The 18,553-nt window shown below is 42.0% G+C and overlaps 1 protein-coding gene across 1 annotated transcript in view; it reads right to left on the bottom strand.

The window, feature by feature from the left end:
• Positions 1-17,324, bottom strand: part of LOC102308140 (fidgetin) — a 38,765-nt gene extending 21,441 nt beyond the window's left edge. The window contains exons 1-2 of the mRNA XM_005943392.3: positions 17,030-17,324; positions 16,162-16,192 (exon numbers count right to left, since the gene is read on the bottom strand). Coding sequence (XP_005943454.2) covers positions 16,162-16,192; positions 17,030-17,317 — 319 coding nt within the window. The 5' untranslated portion in view covers positions 17,318-17,324. The remainder of the gene's footprint in view (positions 1-16,161; positions 16,193-17,029) is intronic.
• Between the last annotated feature and the right edge of the window lie 1,229 nt (positions 17,325-18,553).

The following is an 18,553-nucleotide window of genomic DNA, read 5'->3' as shown; positions in this document are numbered from 1 at the left end:
ATATGATATATAAGTATAAATATATATATATATATATATATAATTGCAAAAGACTGTATGATATAATATATATATATCATACATACACGTGGTTTAGTTCTGTAAAAGGGTTAAAACCGCCACTGATGTGTAAGTGCTTTGAAATTGTTCAACCTGTACAGCAGGTTATGTCCTACAACTAGGGCTGCTCGATTATGGCAAAAATGATAATCACGATTATTTTCACTGAAATTGAGATCTCGATTATTTGACGATATTTATTTAACCCTTTAAGACCTACCATAGAACCAAGTCCGCCAGAGCTTATATTATTTTTTTACATGTTGTAGTGCCATTTGTGGGAGCATTTCAAGTTGCTATACAACTGTTATAGCCCATATTTTAATAATATGTATGCATTAAGTCCATAGTAACTACATTAATTGCAAAAAAGTGCAATAAACTACAAAAAAATTGAAAATCGTTTTTGTTTTTTTTTTTTACATATATTTCTACTTGGAGAAATTTAAGAGGTTTATCCCTCAAAACTTTAAATACAAAAAAGTTGCAAAAAATAGTTTACAACAACAGGAAATTTATTTTGAGTGTCTTCATAGTTTTATTTTGGAGATACACCAATTTTTATATACTGCAGGAAAAACAAAAAACAATCCTATGATGCAAATTTGCAAAGAAAACAGCATGTGCATCAAAATAAACTATTTCCAGCAGTGCAATTCGAGTTCTAAGCATCCCAGAAACTATTCAGAAAAGTCAAACATGACCAGTATAGGCTTTTAAGGCCTACAAGTAAAAAACTACATTTTCCGCGAAAATGACGTCACTTCCGGTTTCGGGCAGGAAATGGCGGACATGCGATAGTTCGCGCTGACGTCTGTTTCACTGTGGGAAGTGTTACGAACAGCTGATCGGATCGGCAAAGCGTGTTTCTGGAATATTATGTTTTTGTTCCTGCAAGCGCTTTTTATGCAATTTTTGCAAAGCTTTATGTGGAAGGAAACCGTGACCGAGGACAAGCTGATGGCATAAGATGTAAGTACAACTCCTCCGGTTTCATATGCAAAACAAATTATTGCGCTAGCTTACATGGTTGCCCGGGTTGTACGTACACAGAGAACGAAGCGGGGATTCCCTAATGAAATTCCTTATATACCACAAAAATGGACGTGATTTGGACATGCTCTGCGAAGTGAACCGAGGCTATTCAGAATGGATGGAAGATTGTGAAAGAAGCGACCTACGTTTTAAATGAGAATACCAGTGCTTAATGACACTCAATATAAATAATGTATAATTTTAAAAAGTGTGCAACTGTTAGACCACAATTTACCAAGTTTGTTTCTCTTCCTTCCCTATAATAAGATAAATGATAACCTCTCTTTCAACCAACGTACCATATGTCCCATGTGAGAAAGAGCAATGTAATGGTGAATTTGCCCAGGCCTTATCCAAAGCCTAAAGAATGTTGCATCCTGCATGACCCTAAGGGTAACTATGCACTTCAAGGCGAGGCATTCTCCCCTTCTCCCATCCCTCCAATCTACCCAAAAGTGAGAAACTTGAGACAGTGGAACTGTGGTCCAGCGATTTTTCATCTATCCTCTGAGAGAGGTAGAGACTTGCCATATGCAACTCCTCGGTAGCCCTTTGGCCCACCAAGTTTCCGAATTCAGTCGTTCGTCCTCTTTTGCAATGCATAGCCTTTGGTCTCTGGTTGTTGGCATGGAGCTGAATTCAGCTGCGGTTCAGCATCACAGCTAAGCTAATGTAGGGGAAACACTGCTGTTAATCCACAGTGCTGCTGTGCTCTTGGGTTTTGTCTGGTGTTTATATAGATAGATAGACCTTTATTGTCCCCTTAGGGAAATTCTTCTTCACAGGTACTGTCACTGTCAGGGGTGATTGCTTTTGCCCTTGAATATTATGTCAAACTTTAGCAGCTTATCAAACACTACCACAACAGTCATTGGTCAAGAAGCTTTTTGTTTGGAGTAGGGGCCATGTTTACAGGTTATCAGAATAGACAGTTTTGTTTTGCAGCAAATAAAGAAGGTAATTTGAGGAATCTGTTGAAAATCCACTTGGCACATATTGCTTAAACATACTGTATACTAATGTTTTTCTTCCTCTTCTGCAGAATACTCCCATGAGTCCATACCCAACCATTCGAATGAAGGATAAGAGTTGGACAACTGCCCTCTCAAGACAGTGTCGCTGTGTTGTCACAGTTGAAGGAGTGGATGTTTGCTCATGCTGCTCGCTGGATGAGGCCTACATCTCAGCATTCTCCACCTTCTTCGTGTTCAACATGACCTACCCTGCATACTTCAAGAAAACACTTGTCTTTCTTCAGAACTGCATTGTCAACATAGGAGACCAGGGAGACAAACCCCTGCCAGTAAGTGTCACCAGGGTACTTAACCAACTCTATTAAATATGCCCCCACCCAAGTGTCACTACCTTATTCACTACCCAAGGCTGATTTTGATGTATGGTCCTCTTAGATAAGTTGCTTGTTGACTTTGAACATTCACTCAGCACAAGTGTCAGTGTGCCATTTTCATCTCTGCCAGGTGACTTACAGAATGCTCTGGAAATGAACAAAAGTTTTACAGATGTGCATTTTCAGGATAAAGTGCTTCAGCGTGTGTCTGCTATATCTGTCAGCAGTGTCAAATATGAACTTGAGGATGTTTTTGTAGTTGGCCATGTACACACTGAAGCCATACCTATATTCCTTAAAATCAAGTATATTTTGAATGTTGATACTTGTTGGGTATTGTGTGGGAAACTGTTACTTCCTTGCACTTATGAATGTCATTTCCATGCTTACCAAGTGGCAGTTGACAATGACTGGATCCTGTTCAATCCAGGAAATGAATTAGACTTTCAAGCTCTAGACACCTATTTAGTTGATGATAGGCTGTTTGTGTCCTTGAGGTATTCTGTGTGACGTGATTGCAAGCACATTTTCCATTGTGTTCAGGTGTTTAATGTCTTTATGTGATTGTTTACTTTTTTTAAATGAATGTATTTTTCTTGACATGTCCTATGGCAATATACGAATGTAATCAAGGATGTATTCCTGTGGTTGTTTAAATGCTTTGATGTGATTCTATTATTGAAAATAAATGGTTAAATAACCAAATATTTTGGACTATTGGGGTACATTTTTGTCTCTTTAGGTACGAAATAGGTTGTCGCTGGGGGGGTACCCTCATAGGTACCCTATTGTACCCTTTTCAAGGGAACATTTCTGTACTATAGTTTGAAGGTACATTTATGTCTTAGGAAAGTACATGATTGTACTTCAGATGGTACAACTTCATAAGGTACAAAAATGTACCAAGCCTAAAGGGTACAGAAATGTCCTTCAAAAAGGAACACCCCCAGCGACAAGCATTTGTACCCTTTTTGGTACACTTTGGTCCACTAGTTTGAGACTGTAACTGGACTCTTTCAGACTCGGTAAGAGGTGTGGGTTGGCATATCGTGCCAAAATCCATATGAAGTGTGCAGAATTTGACACTTCAAACATGAACCGTGAAGGATCCTGCAAGTTCACAGGCTGGGGGTAGAGGTTATCCCAGCCAGGGCCTCTTCAGTAATTCACACACATCCCACAGGCACATATACACACACATATACACACACACACAGACGCACTTTTGCAGCCTTGCACGTGCGCTAAGCACGGCGGGCGTTAATCTCCACCAACTGCTGTTGAACTCTAATCTAGCTTGCTTGCCAAGTGTTTGATACACTGCAAAATCCATCGTAACGAGTAGAAAAGGCTTTAAAATCTTCTTCTTCTTTTTTTGCCCATGTGACAAAAATGAGAGTTTACAGTTAGCTTTCTGTAATTGATACAAGGGGGCTTTATAAATCATGGCATTTTCTGTGGTCTTTAATAGGAAAAAATAATTTGAAATTTGAAGTTTTTTAGTAGCAAATTGGCCTACTGATGTTACAATTGCCATCCAGTCTACTGTCTGAGTGCATCTCCACCCTACCCCTAAACCCCCCTCCCCTTCCAAACCACACACACACACACAACTCGGTGCAGACAGACATAAATGCATCCACAGATGGTGACACCCCGGCAGTCACTCCTGGGCTGGCTGTCTACGTGCCAGCAGCGATAACACATGCAAACACACAAAGACATATGCACACACACAAACACACACACGGCCTGGCGGCAGCAAACACGGTGATGCATCATTGAGCATAGGCTGGTTTTTCTCTAACTGCTGAGGGGAAATCAGTGTGGTGTTAAGTAACCATTCGTGTGGAGCTGAGACCACACACAAACAAACAGCGCAGCGACACTAATAAAAATACATTTACCTTGCGAGATGAATAGAATATGATTGACTAATATGAAAGTTCTCTGGCAGAATGACTCGTGGCCACATTACCGACTACTAAGCTTCTCTGTGAGCAAGCGTCGACGTATTAATACAGCTCCAGTATCATTGTTTAATTCCCCTGACAAATATCTATTGTGCCGCTTTCATACTCTTACTTGGATTGTGATATATTCATTTGTTGATGCGCTGTTAATGTTTCCACTCTGGTTCGGAGTGTGCTGTGTAGGTAATCACCCACTCTGGGGCTGCTGCGCTGCTGTTTGTCATGTAGATCTTCCTGAGGATTGTATTTGAATAATGAGGAAGGCTTGAGCGTTCTCTTGTGCAGAGTGTCTCCACGCTGCCGCAGTAAATGACCTCTGAATAGTTGTTTTGGATTAGCCATCAAAGTCTTCTCTCGAAGTGGCCAATAGATAGGTACTTCCAGAAATGAGTCACTTGAAAATGATCATTGCTGCCGTTGCCATATAAGATAATGGATAACCATTACACTCCATTTTCCCCAGCTCCTCACCCACACAACGCCTGCTCTTGAAATATGATGCATCCACTGTGCTTAGTGAGCACTTAATGTCCAAAAGCACCGTGTTTGTTGAGATTTACAACTGCGCCGGTAGGAGGGGGGTAGAAGAAAGAGTGCGTCGTCTGCGTATAATGTTGTTCACTCAATAATTATCTCATTTTATTTACGAAGACAGACAGCTTTAGACGAGGTTAGAGGCTCTCTCTCTATTATCTCCACCTGCCACCCCTCTATTGTAGCCCCCTCCCTCCTCTGCCCCTAAATGATGTCCTTCATGTCGAGGACTTTCCAAAGTTTCCGTCTAGGAGGAAGAGGCAGGGGAGTGTGTCCTCAGCGCACTCGGTTATGCTGAACAGAGTGTAGGGGAGGAGGGAAGAAAAAAAAGCAGACAAAATTACACCGCACCTCTCGTGCATTGGTAGTCAGATCAATGCCATTTCTGAAAGGATTAGGCCTCCTCTCAGAAATCTATTTTAATTACTGAACACACAGGTAAACAAAGTGGTGGTGGTTCACAGGTATGGATTCGAGCGTCAGAGGAGTATTGATAGCGTGTGGCCCCACGTTAACCTCGGGGCCGCTCTGAAAGATCCTGCCCGCTGCACCCCAGGTGGAAGCGGGGAATGCCGATGTAGCTCCGCGACCACTCTTTCCGTCAGACCGCATTGATGATGGAAACAGATTGAAGTCTACATACTGTGTAGCAAGTTGTTGCATTGCGGTGTTAATGTGTCACATTTTACTACAATTAATCAGAAGCTGCCAGCTTCAGCGTCTGCTAGTCTTCCCATACAGATTGTGCATCCATGTATAACCCTTCTAATAAGGGTTATACATGGGATATACACACAGACAACTTATCCATGCATTCATTACCAAACTCAGGCATTTAAAACTCAGTGAGCTTGTTTTTTACTTAATCTGTAATAAGATTAAAGATTTGCAGAGCATTAATAAAAATGTAGGCTTTAGTATTTTTGGGGTTAATACTTTAATTTGTTGCCGTCCCCATTAGCTGCACGCTAGTAATAGATGAGTAATAAAACAAGAATTTGTGACAGACTTTAGTACCTTAACAGTCATTATGTCAAACTGTTTTCACTAATAGGTGCTAATGGTAAATGATTTATAAATGTAAGAGCTACCACAGTATGGCTAAGTTTAGTTTTTTTTAATACGTGAGTAATTTTTATAAATGATCAAATTAACTGTTAACTGTTAAATCTTTATAGACCAGTGAAATCATTATAATTGCAGCTGATACCACAATAACGAGAGTAGAAACATGTTATTAAAGCTTTATAAATTTTCACTCTGTGTTAGGTTGTTTATGTCATGTTATTTTTGTATATTTCTGTACCTGAGCTGAGGTGACGCAAAAATTTCCCCGCTGTGGGATCAATAAAGTCTTGTCTTATCTTATCTTATCTTATGTAATTTATAGCAAAAAAAGAAGCTAATTTATTGGAGTACTTAATCATTAATAGCTTGTGGATGAGTAATGAGCCACAGATTCTAAAATGACTTTTGGCTGATTTTGCCTTCTTTCTCAAGTAGAAGCTTTCTCACCATATACGTGTAAATGCAGACGGGGAAAAAACAGCTGCCGTAAGATGTTTAAGCAGCAACAAATGGGTTTAAGTTACATACTTTATATCTTTCCACCTATTGATGATGTGTCTGGTTTCTGCATGCTTGTGAAAGGCTTTTCTGATGAAAGAGGCGCTATGGAGATGCTGCTGAGGTCGTGACACTGTTAGAGCACACTGGTGTTGAGAGTCTTTACAGATGTTTTGTTCACACGATAAGAATAATCTGTTTTGCCTAAGTGGGCTCAATGTGTGCGTGCGTGTATTGTGCATGTGTCTGTCTTCATTTTTTACTTCATCACTGTGTGTGTGTGTGTGTGTGTGTGTGTGTGTGTGTGTGTGTGTGTGTGTGTGTGTTGTGTTTGTTTGTGTGTGTGTTTTGTGTGTTGTGTGTTTGGGGTTAGTCTTTTTCTGGTGATGGGATGACACCCTGCATGAGCTGGGTGATTAGGCCGCTGCGCTAGTCACAGGAAATGTGACGTATCTGCACGGACAGGCCAAGTGCATTATAGTATACAGTCGTGCCTTAGCAGCGCTGAGGCCCCTTGCCGAATATCTCTCAATTCTCCCTCTGATCGACAGAAAGAAGCCACGCACAATGTTCCTTCATCCAGACAGCATTTGTTTAACTGCGCCCTACCCTTTAAACCCACCCATTCAATAGTCTGTCTAGTTAAAAGGAAATTTAGGACAGCGTGTCCAATTTATACAGCTTTAAGAAAGATCTGATCCATGGGCAGCTAGGGTTACGAGGATACGCCTCTGGATTTAGTTAAGAGATTGTACGGTGATTGTCTTGATTTCTTCCCATAGCTTTAAACTTTTGTCTTTATCGTCATTAAATCATGTCCTAATATTTGATCAGATATCATCTCTTTTTTTAATGATCGTTGAAAGCCCAGATCGTAATCGTGATTAAAATTCGATTAATTGAGCAGCCCTACCTACAACTATATGGGATATTACCTGTCATTGTAATTATTAAAGAATGGAAGCTTGAAGACAGGAGACGTGTACCTTCTAACATGTTATGAAAATAAACTTTGGCCAAAATATTACCTAATCAAGTAATTTTAGTACCTAGGCATTGAACAGGTTTCATAACTGTGGTCAAAAAACCCTGAAATAGTAAGCAAACACACACACACACTCACACACAAAAAAAGACAATAAATAAATTTAAGCCATGTTCCCACTCACAAGACAAACAGGTCCTCTGGCTTTCAGCCAAGCCACCACCACACTGGGGCTAGCGTTACAAATGTGAAAATGCCTCAATATTATTTCAGGTGCCACCAAATATCCAGTTATTGTGCCATATATGTCTAAGAAAACAATGATTTTTAGGCTTATAGCATCAACACATACACTCAACAACAGGTTAAAAGCTAGCTCCTGAAAAACAGTATGTCTGATAGTGACATGAAAAGAAAAAGAAAGCACTAGTATGCAGAATGTATGGTAGTCTTCTGTTTTTATTGTTCTATGCACAAAGTATAGATAGCAATTAGGTAAACACATCTATAGTTGAAATGCTAAGCTAGCTTAACTGTGTCTTGCTAAAACCATTTTTGCAGCCACAATCAGGGACAATAGAAAACTGAGACATGAGGTTCTGAGACATGAAGCTGCCTCGCCCCGTCATGTATGGTTTACTCAAACCATCCATCTTAAACTGGGAATTTAGAAATCAATGAATAATGTTTCAAAAACTTTTACAAGTGGGTATGAAAATGTCATTGACATAATGATTCCAATCCAATTTAGAGAAGAAAAAAAATATTCCATTGTGATATAAAAAAACCTGACTGTGGATTAAAAGTATTTTTTCCCGTGACACTAAACAGATGATGCTTAAGAACTGATAGTACAATTACTGTGGAAGTGTAACATATGGCTCCATGCGTGATGCTCATCTGTGGCATCAGCAGTGAATGTGGTTCCAAACTGAATGTAGAAACCCAAACGACAAAAAAACAAAAAACAAAACCTTTCTGTAGGACAATGACAGACCACACACACTTGAAGCTACATTTATCCCTGTGTACGGCCGAATACTAAGAGCAATTCCACATTCTCCACAGTTTTCACTCATGTTACTGTCCCAGTTGATAAGCATGAAAATCCATTTATCTACAAAGGAACTGTATGGTCTGTATTTGACAATGTCTCTTTCATGGTCCCTTGCAGAACCCCTTTTTTTGTTCACAAAGCCACCCAACTGACTCCGCCACATCTGTAATAGACCACACTCATTTGATATAGACATATCAAGCAACTTATTGCAAAAGGTTTTTGCCGTGCATCAAGAGGAGCGGAGCTGGCCGACAGAAGCGGTGATACGCTCTGAACATAAAAGAACAATGGGCGCGGGGCAGATGCAGTTAGACGAGAAAAAGACACAGTGGACACCATACAGGGCTGCATATGTTTGCTGGCATGAATGCATGGACAGAAAACCTAATGGAGACATGCTAAGGGTGACTGTCATTCAGCTTTCTCCTCTGTGTGAGTCATTCTCCTGACTGCTGGGTGTGCAGGAGAACGGGGATCCAGAATTAGGCCTCTGGGGAGGATGAGGAGGAGGAGGAGGAGCCATCAGATTACTGATTAGAGGGTGGGGAAGTGGTGGGATTAAAATGTGCATAGGTATAGACGGTAGCCCGACTAATGCAGCTCACAGCTCAGGTAAGGGCTTCGTCGAGCTTAGCTGTGGGGATTATAGCGTGCTTAATGCACTGACAAAACTGCACAGGTGGAAATGTTGCAAAAAAGAAATACAACTCTCCTGGAGATTCTTATCGTAACACCTTCCTCAATGTTATTCATTGCTGATCTAATCCATATTTGTGTAAATGAGCTGCACGGAGCTTTACAACACAAGGCAGACAGAAAAACCTTTGAGACTTTGGTATTAACAATGATGCTACGTCGTAATCACCCTCTGGCTAATGCAGCTAATGAATGAGAAAACGCTAGCAGGCTAACGGCTCTAATTCTCCTTCACAGGCTATCATGTTGCAGCCCGGAGACAGATCAATACCATTTGCTCAACACACAGGAGGCCTGGGAATCTATAAAAGGGCTTTTATTGAGTAATTAAACACCCATTACTGTCCCGTGCAGCCAAACAATAAATTTGATCAGCCTCTCAGGCACAGATCCAGCCCATGATTAATACACAGTGCATGCATGACATAAAAGACCGCAATGACATTTTGGCTGTTTTAGACCCTAGAACAAGAGTTAGGTCCTTACAGTGGTTGTTTTCAGGTTCCACGTTATTGTCACACCTTTGGGAAGCTCAGAGAGCGATTTTGTGCCTGTCCAGCAGCCTGTCTGACCGTCCTGGCCTGTAGTTTGAATCCCACCAGTACCACCAGTTACAGACACACCCTGCTTTTAAAAGTCCGGAAGTGAAATTTTAAACCTCGGTCAGTAACCCTGTAAAGGCAGTAATGTACTTCCAGGTGTTGTTGCTAAACAGATCCTGTAATTTTGAATATTTTAAAACATTTATATTGTGTAGAGGGTTTCATTTTTCCAAGAAAAAAGCAACAATACACACGACTAGTTTGGAAAACACTTGAATTGTCCTATGACTTCTAATGTCTCTACTTATTTATTCACACATTTCAGAGTTACTGAAGGCTGGATACTGTTCTTCTCAACATCCTTTTCGAACACTTGCACAATTGAAAATCCTGTTACAATCCCATCCTTGTTGGAGAATATTTAGCATTGTTGAGCCAACAATATGGCATCTGGGTGATTCTCCTAAATATGAATGGCCCATTCACAGGGCTCAATGGAGTTGCTTGGCAAAGGCCCTTCCTCCCCTCCCTCCTCCATACGCAAAACAATATTCAGCACAGCAGTCTTGGCACTTTTCCCCGAAATCAACAAAAGAGGAACTTGAAGCTGTCCCTGAAACCCTCAAAGCATTAAGCCTCTGTGAGATGCAAGTACTTGGCACAAGCAAAGCGATTTATCGACAATGGGCAAATCATACAGTGCTTTGTGAGATTTAGGGGATACAATAGCACTCCGTTTCCAAAGCACACATTAGTAAGCATGTCATTGGGACCCCCTGGGGGATTTGAGCAGCCTAGAGGATTGTGTAGTGAAGAGGATAAATATATGTTACTGGGCAAGAAGATGGACCATTGCCAGTGACTCCCTCCCTCACACAGCATACTGTGGATTACAGAGTGAGGAATACATTAATAGAATAATCTTCTGACCACATAAACTAACCCACCAACTGAACCCATTTGGCTTGTTAAGTGTATACATTGGTGTGCATCTAAAATCAATTTACAACCATTTAACAGAGCTCAAGAGGTGCAGATGAGGAGAGATTCTCGCCTCACGCACGCACGTACACATGCATACCGAGGGCTTCTGCCACGATTGACAAAAAAACAACAACAACAACAAAAAAACTTGTTATAAATGTGCAGCGCTTGCAGCCATGCTGAACTCTTAGTGCTAAACAAAACCAACAATGGACAAGCAGACGCCCACTCAAAAGTCAATACCATGCGTGCCTCCTCTTCCTCTTGTATGGTTAATGCATGATGCCAGGTAGGGGAGACAGACGGAGAGTAGGATCTCATTATACGCTGCGTGCTATCATTAGCCATCTACCACATGTGTCCATCCTGCCAGCAGAGTCATACAAGCAACATCCTAATGCTCTCGCCCGCTTCCAGTGGGGAAACTTGGCCACACACACACACACACAGTGCAAGCATGAAACAACATAATCACACACAATCCTCCTTAGCAGGCCTGAACACACACACACACACGCACACATGCAGACGTTAAACAATTTCTCAGCGACTGAGCTGCAGATCGTTTCCTTTTTCATGTCACTGGGAAAAAAAACCCATATGTACAAGTTTTTGATTGCTGGTCAAACAAAAGACAGTCAACAGTTTCATTTTGAAATTGAAGCTGAGGCAAATTTAGAGCTTGGCATTAGTGTTGATTGTACAGCACTTAAATGCAAATAAATGGGAATGCTAAGAATTATCGTCAAAAGCATGGCAACAGTGAAATTTCTGTTTTAACTCATAACTCCGCTAACAAACGCTACTTATTCACAGCAGAAAAAAATGAGATACATAAATCTTTTGTGTCTCTTGCTTTGCTTTAAAAAGCCATAAAAAGACTATAAAGTTATCACCTCAAGCTAGACAACATGTGACTCAAATTTTTTTTCTTCTTCTTTTTTTTTAACATTTTACAAACCAAACCAGTAAAAAATAAATAGATAAAAAAAACGTAGCAACCCTGCAATAGCCACAGTCAAATTTGGAGCTCTTTAGCAATAGAAGTTGTTTTTGCTCTCGCTCCCAGTTTGTGTCCATCTCCCTGAGGCCACAGGCAGCTAAGTGATGCTGTGCCACACGCCCAGCCACTCAACATCCTTTGTGTCCATCCCCTGGCAGCCTTCCAAGCTCACACAGACACCCATACACACATACAAATTCACTCTTGCGCCAAATGAGCCATTGTTCATTAACACGCACGCACACCTCAACCGCCTCAGACAAAAATAAATAGATAAATAGATAAAAATAAAATAAAAATAAGAAGTGCTGCTACTTACTTTCCATTTGCCAAAGGTGTCCTACTAATCAAGATATTCAAACTGAGTGGCGGATTGGGGGTTTGTGGGGGGGGTTGCAGACGGTCACTATTTGGCCAAGCCTCGCTGTTAGCAAAATCAGATCATCCAGTCAGGGCCGCAAAGGGAGAGCAGCAGCAAGGCATCACAGTCAGCTCCTGTCTTGCTCTTTAGCTGCTGTTTTCTTTGGGCCAGTGCTTTTTCTTTTTCTTTAAAAAACAACAAAAAAAAAAGAGGCTCTCGTCGGGGTCCTCCGTTGTCAAACCAAATGAGCGGCAGCCCCTTCGCACACTTTAACAAGACTTCCATGGCAATAACCTAATTAGAAATGGTGCCTTCTCATTTCAAGGCACAATGTAAAGGATAAGCTGTGAGCTGCCATGTCTATTAAAGGTCTAATGGTGTGGAATATTTTTCCTTTTTTTAATAAGTCCTTAGCATATTTAACACTTCCAAACGCAGAATGCTTTAATATCTGCCAGAGAATCCGGGCCACGGGTGGTGGAGATTGCTGGTGAAGAGTAAAGGGAGGTGAACGGAGGTCTGTTTAAAATTCAGAAATAGGGGGATAGCGAAAGAAGGTAGGAGGGAGGAAAAAGTATAAAATAACTGTCGCTTTGATTTGATTAAAACCTATGAAAAACGATGCATTACATAAAATGAGAAACTTCAAACATTTTGTGGGGATTCAGAGTTCAAAGAAATGGAGATAATGCTTTTTAATCCTGGAATTAACATGGAAATGAATTTGACAGGATGTCTTTTAGAGGATGGTGTGCGTGCGTGTGTGTGTGTGTGTTGAGAGGGGGGTAATAAATCTGTAAATTTGGCTACATTGGTCATAGATCAGTTTCTGCTGCATTTATTGCAATTCTTTCCTCATTTGTGTCAAACTTAAATTCATGACTTCACATCTTTTAACGTCTAACTTTTTCTTACATGTTTTTTCCCGTTTTATAATAGCACCAAAACCTGATGAACCACGTCTGGCAGTGTAAAAGCACAATCTTAGCACTGAGCATCACAGGTTACAGCAAGATCTTTGGTAGTAAGCTGTAGGTATTACTCCTCCACTGAGTCAGTCTTATGTGGCTATCCCTTCACTTAAGAACACCCATCAGATTTTGACTGGATAATAACTAGTCAGCACTGAGAAGGAGAGATGCCAGGAAAAGTGAGTAGGAATCAGAAGAGTGTGTAAAAAAGGTTGAGTCGCAACACAGGGAAAAGAGGAAAAAAAATAAAATTTATCAAGCGGCAACTGTCAGTCACAAAAAACAAACCCCCCATGTGAAACTATGAAAAAAAAAAAAGATGCAGCCAGTGTAGCAGGGAAAAGAGGGGAGGAGGGGGAAACATAGAAAGAGGAAGAGGAGGATAGAGTGGATCACAGTGTCAAGGATTTTAAGGAATTGGCGTCCACTCATCTACGGAGAAACACGGGCAGCGGCCCTACCGACAGCTACCTGCCGTCTCTGAGAAGAGGAACTTGGATCAGCGAGGAGGGGGCTGTCAGCTAGCACGCAGGGAAACACACAAAGACTACACAGCCTCGCTACAGTTAGCTGACACACAGCCCCAGCACTGTCTTCTGGGACAGAGAGAGAGAAGAACGAGGGAGAGAGAGGAAGAGAGAGGGAGGAAATAAGTGGACAAAGAGTGAAATAGATGAGAGAGCAAAGAGACAAGACAGGCTGACGCACTGTCGAGCAAACGCGGAGAAAAGAAGGGGAGCAGGGAGGGGAGGTGGAGAGATGGAAGAGAGCGAAACAGACAGACAGGTCCGAGAGGGATTTGTTCTATTTGCATGCGCCAGGCTCCCATGGGGTCCAGCTCCGCTCAGCAAGCCAAGAGCACAAAAGATAACACTTAACATATTTGCTAAAAGATGACAACCCTGCCTGGATCTCATTTGAAGAGGCCCCTTTGTCAGGATGCTCAGACAGGAGAAATCCACTGATATGGACGTGGCAAGGACTAACAAATGTCTCTCTTTCTTTCCTTCCTTCTCCCTCTGTCTGAAAAGCCCGGTATTCCCCCCCCAACATGCACATCCCCTTACATCTGGCAGGAGTCCCGCGGGGCAGACTAGATCGCACGCCGGTGGTTGCAGGATGGTAAAACAGCTTTTAATGGTAAACATTACATACTGATAGAAAGTGTCAGGATAATTTATTTATACGGCCCCGCTGGGAGTAGCTTAGCCACCCTCGCAGCACACCGACTCTCTCTGTTCATTTGAAGGAAAAGTCCACATTTAGATAGATAAAGTCAGAGTAAAGGGCTGCCTGTTTGTAAAGCACTTTTTCTGCTATTCCTATTATTTCTCCACACTCTGTCCCTATTAGCTTTACTGTGAGGCCGTTGGAGATGTGAGGCGATACTTTATGTGTATAATGAGGGGGATTATTGCGACTGTCATTGCAACAAGCTCACACAGTGGACGCAGATCTTACGGTGAGGACTGGAGCAAAGGAATAAACAAACCGCTCAGTATCTACATTATTTACAGTAGGCCACACACACACACACACACACACACACACACACACACACACACACACACAAATCAACAGCACGTGTGGCTGTTCCTGCGTTTCCTTCTTGTGCACACACTCTTGCCTTTGGAAAAACTCATGCTACCCATCTCAAACGTCAGAGCCCGCATTTCACACGAGTCTCAAAAACAGCAACAAAGCAAGAACACAAGTGTACGCGAGCGCCCAATAAAAAGAACAGAAAAATCACATCTGCAAATCAGACCCGCACGTCCAAATAAAATCAGTATGGACTAATTTAGGGGGAAAAAGCTGCAGAAACTGTTCAGTTTTAACTGTTCGCTGCTACTTACATGTGCATACCTGCATGCTAATTTGGAACAATGAAACCAGTATCAGGATAACTTCTACATTTTCACCAAAGTGTTAGAACATCAGCACGCGCACGTATAAAGAGAAATAAAGGTGAGACACACACACAGGAGAGAGGAGGTGAGGTGAAGCGAACGACTGCGTGTGTGAGCTCAGAGATCAGAGACGAAAGGTTGAGTTCTCACTAACAGCCACTGGAAAAAAACAAGACTGTGCAGTTACAGAACTTGGCTGTCATCCATCCTAAAACTCTCGCCTTCAACGTGAACCTTCTTATTGTGCATCGGCACAACAGCAACACACATGCAGGGCTGTTTTGTTTGCGTGTTTATGTGGCTGAAATTTCAAAACTGAATTTAATTTTGGAGCAAGGTGCTCTCATTGTGTCATCAGCGTTCTTCTATCACGCAGGAAATCCCTCACCTGATTAGAAAAATAATAACTAGCACTGAATGTTTCTTTAGTACAATAACGGAAAAAAGATATGGTGCAACTAAGGGGAAAAAAAATCATAAATATGTATTTTTCACTTTGTAAAAATGTGACAGAGGTCTCGTGCACAGTGACTCCAGTCACATCCATTTGTTTCATTAAGTGATCAGTGAATTTCTGAGCACATTATTCTGTCTCAATGATATTTTGAAATGTCAAGGAAAAAAATAATTAGCCTACTCAAACTGCTGTATTTAATCTGCAGCTCTGAGGGTTTTCAAGAACAATATTCCATTACAAATATGTCATTTATTTAATATCTTGAAAAAAAATCGAATTAGAGCTGCAAAATTAAGCCATGTGTAATTTAGATGTTGCAGGCTTAGTCACCAAATATTAATTACCAGGTAGTGTGTGTGCTACACAAGGCTGTGTTTGTGTTACAGAAAAAAAATAGTTTTTAAAAAATTAAGAGAAGGAAATTAATCCAAACAACACAGCTACAATTTGGACATCCATCTCAAACATGAAGAATTCACTTTTTGAGTCAACACTGAAAACAATCTGAGGTCATCAGCTCCCCCCTACCCCCAACCCCAGCTGCCCAATGTTATTTTAATAGTTTTACATACATACATAAATACACACACACACACACACACACACACACACACACACACACATACATTTAAGTGAAAAAGTACATAAGTTGATGGAGAAAAAAACATCAACCTACCATAGACGCTGCTGCTGCTGATCATGTCGTGCTGGAACAGAAAGAAGAAGAGAGAGAGGAAGAGGAGGAGAGAGCATTGGAATTAATTTGTGGAAGAAAAGGCGGAAGGAAGGATTCCCTCTCAAAGAAAAAAAAAGCTTTACAATAGGAGACACTTTCTGGGTGCAACACTGCTCGGATTTCAAGCCGTGTGAGAGGTGGGCCCTGTGAGTCTTTGGAGCAAGCAACTCAATAGGAGAGCCATCTAACCTACATGCATCTCATTAGAAAGTGGAGCCCGAGATGACAGGCAGCAGTGGAGGAGGAGGAGGAGGAAGAGGAGGACGATATCGGAGAAAAATCAACTGGTGCGGATCTGTCATCCGAGTTAAATCCGCTCCTTACGACCACAAATGTCCAGTTTGTGAGATTCATTAATTAACACGTGCCGCGATATCACCGGATCCGCTGACTGCACGCGCAACTTGTTGTAACCGTACCCGCCTCATGGAAGCTAATGGGGAGAGGAAAAAAGCCTCCGCGTGTGTGTGTGTGAGTGTGTGTGTGCACCCAAGTTGTGGCTTTTTTCTGTTCGGAGTGCCGCACAGTCGACACACACAAACAGGAAGCCAACGGTGCAGCCTACGTGTCCGTGCCTGTGCGATCCACGCGCGGCGTGGCGCAGGTGCGCTTCACCGACAGATGAATAAATAACCCGTTACGCAGAGGGCATCGCTCGCAAATCGGGAAACTTGTCAGATCACAAACTGCACATGCACTATTCCGAGATGAGCGGCGGGCTGCTCCGAGCTCGTCTCCTCCACACAGACGCGCTGTCTGCTCTGACCGCTCGCTCTAATTGCAGATGCAGCGGATCCCCGTTCCTTACCTTTTTTTTCTCTCTCTCTCTCTGCTCTCCAGTGACAGGTCGACCTCTCACGTGTGTGCGTGTGTGTATGTGTGAGAAAGCGTGTGGGGGGGGAGTGTTATGGTCGCATCGATCCCTGGGAGGGGTCCTGCTGATGAGCGAGGTGCCGAGGTTAAGCCGGGATGCGTGTGAGCTGAAACCATCCCAAGTTAACGCAGTAGACACTGACCACAGCCACTGCCATGTTGGAATTTCACCAGCGCTGAACAGCTGCTTCTCAGACTGACCAGTACGCTCGCCAACACGCATGCGTCAAAAGGAGGAGGCGGCGGCGAAGCAGGGAGGTGGTGGTGGTGGGGGGTGGAAAAAAAATCCAATTGTTACCCATAAGGTTGTTGTGGGCACTTGATTTGTATGTTAAGTTTGGAAGTAGTGATGGGAGATGAGCCGAAAGAGGCAAACACAGAAAGAGTGAGGACGCCTTCGCTGAAGAAGAGGCGCCTTTTAACAAGTCACTTCCACTCAGCTGTATTAGGATATGAAAGGTCACACACAGACAGACACACTTTAAGCGTTTCTGACGCAAAAGAAACGCCTTTTAATCTTTGCACATCACCGACGAACTGATTTTCTAACACGGACACTGATTTAAGCACAGTGCTTGCGATCGCTTAAAAGTTCTCACTGATGATAAACTTTAGCGTTCACCTCTTAAACCGAGCAGAGAAGAAGAAGATGGAGAGAAAAAAACACGAGCGCACGCAGCAGTCGCAAATATCTCCCAGTGATAATTATAGCAGGCAGTATGGAATTAGCAATTGAAGCCCTAATTAGAATGAAAATGTCCCAGTTAGCGCGTTATCAAAGCGTCAGCGGGGAGACCAGGTTTAAACAAGACATCAAAGATGGAAGACCTGTCACTTCATTGTTCCTAATATCACCCCACTAAGTAGTTAGCGCGCGAGGGGGAGAGGAAAAAAATCATCGTTAATGTAGCCAAGTTTTAAGTGAGGTTATTAAAAAATGTGCTTGAAACAATAATAACTCGGGGTTAAATGTGCATCCATGCTGAGGTCACGCACACCTCCACCAGTGGCTTCCTTCCTTCCTCCTTTCTTCCCTTCCTTCCTTCCTGCTTCTTATGGCTCGGGCCTGCGCTGCAACTTTCGCTATCAATAATTATTATTATTTTACAATTCCACCACTTCATTAAAATTGTCAAGCCGGCAATGCAATCAAGGATTAATTAAAATTGATTGAAACCTTAGTTAATCACTATGTAATGGCTTCACGGAGGAGTGATCTTTTTGTTAGGAAGCGCTAATTATTAGTTACAGGGAAGAAGGCTTCCATGCATCAGGTTTGTAATGTTTAACTGGGGGAAAACAGGTCTCTGTCTTACATTACAGTGTGTAACTACATTACAGAGCATACCCCCCCCCCCTCTGATTTCCATACTGAAGGCAAAAGATATAATTCAAGTGTTTTGAATATTCAGTGTTGCTATAAAAGGCTCCCACACTGCTCACTGCTATGGAAAACCTT

Source organism: Haplochromis burtoni, unplaced genomic scaffold, assembly GCF_018398535.1.
Source record: "Haplochromis burtoni strain Fernald_Lab_line unplaced genomic scaffold, NCSU_Asbu1 Contig_368, whole genome shotgun sequence".
In the NCBI taxonomy this organism is placed as follows: Eukaryota; Metazoa; Chordata; class Actinopteri; order Cichliformes; family Cichlidae; genus Haplochromis; species Haplochromis burtoni.
Note: the sequence above shows the minus strand (reverse complement) of the source record. Positions and strands in the feature narration are given on the sequence as shown.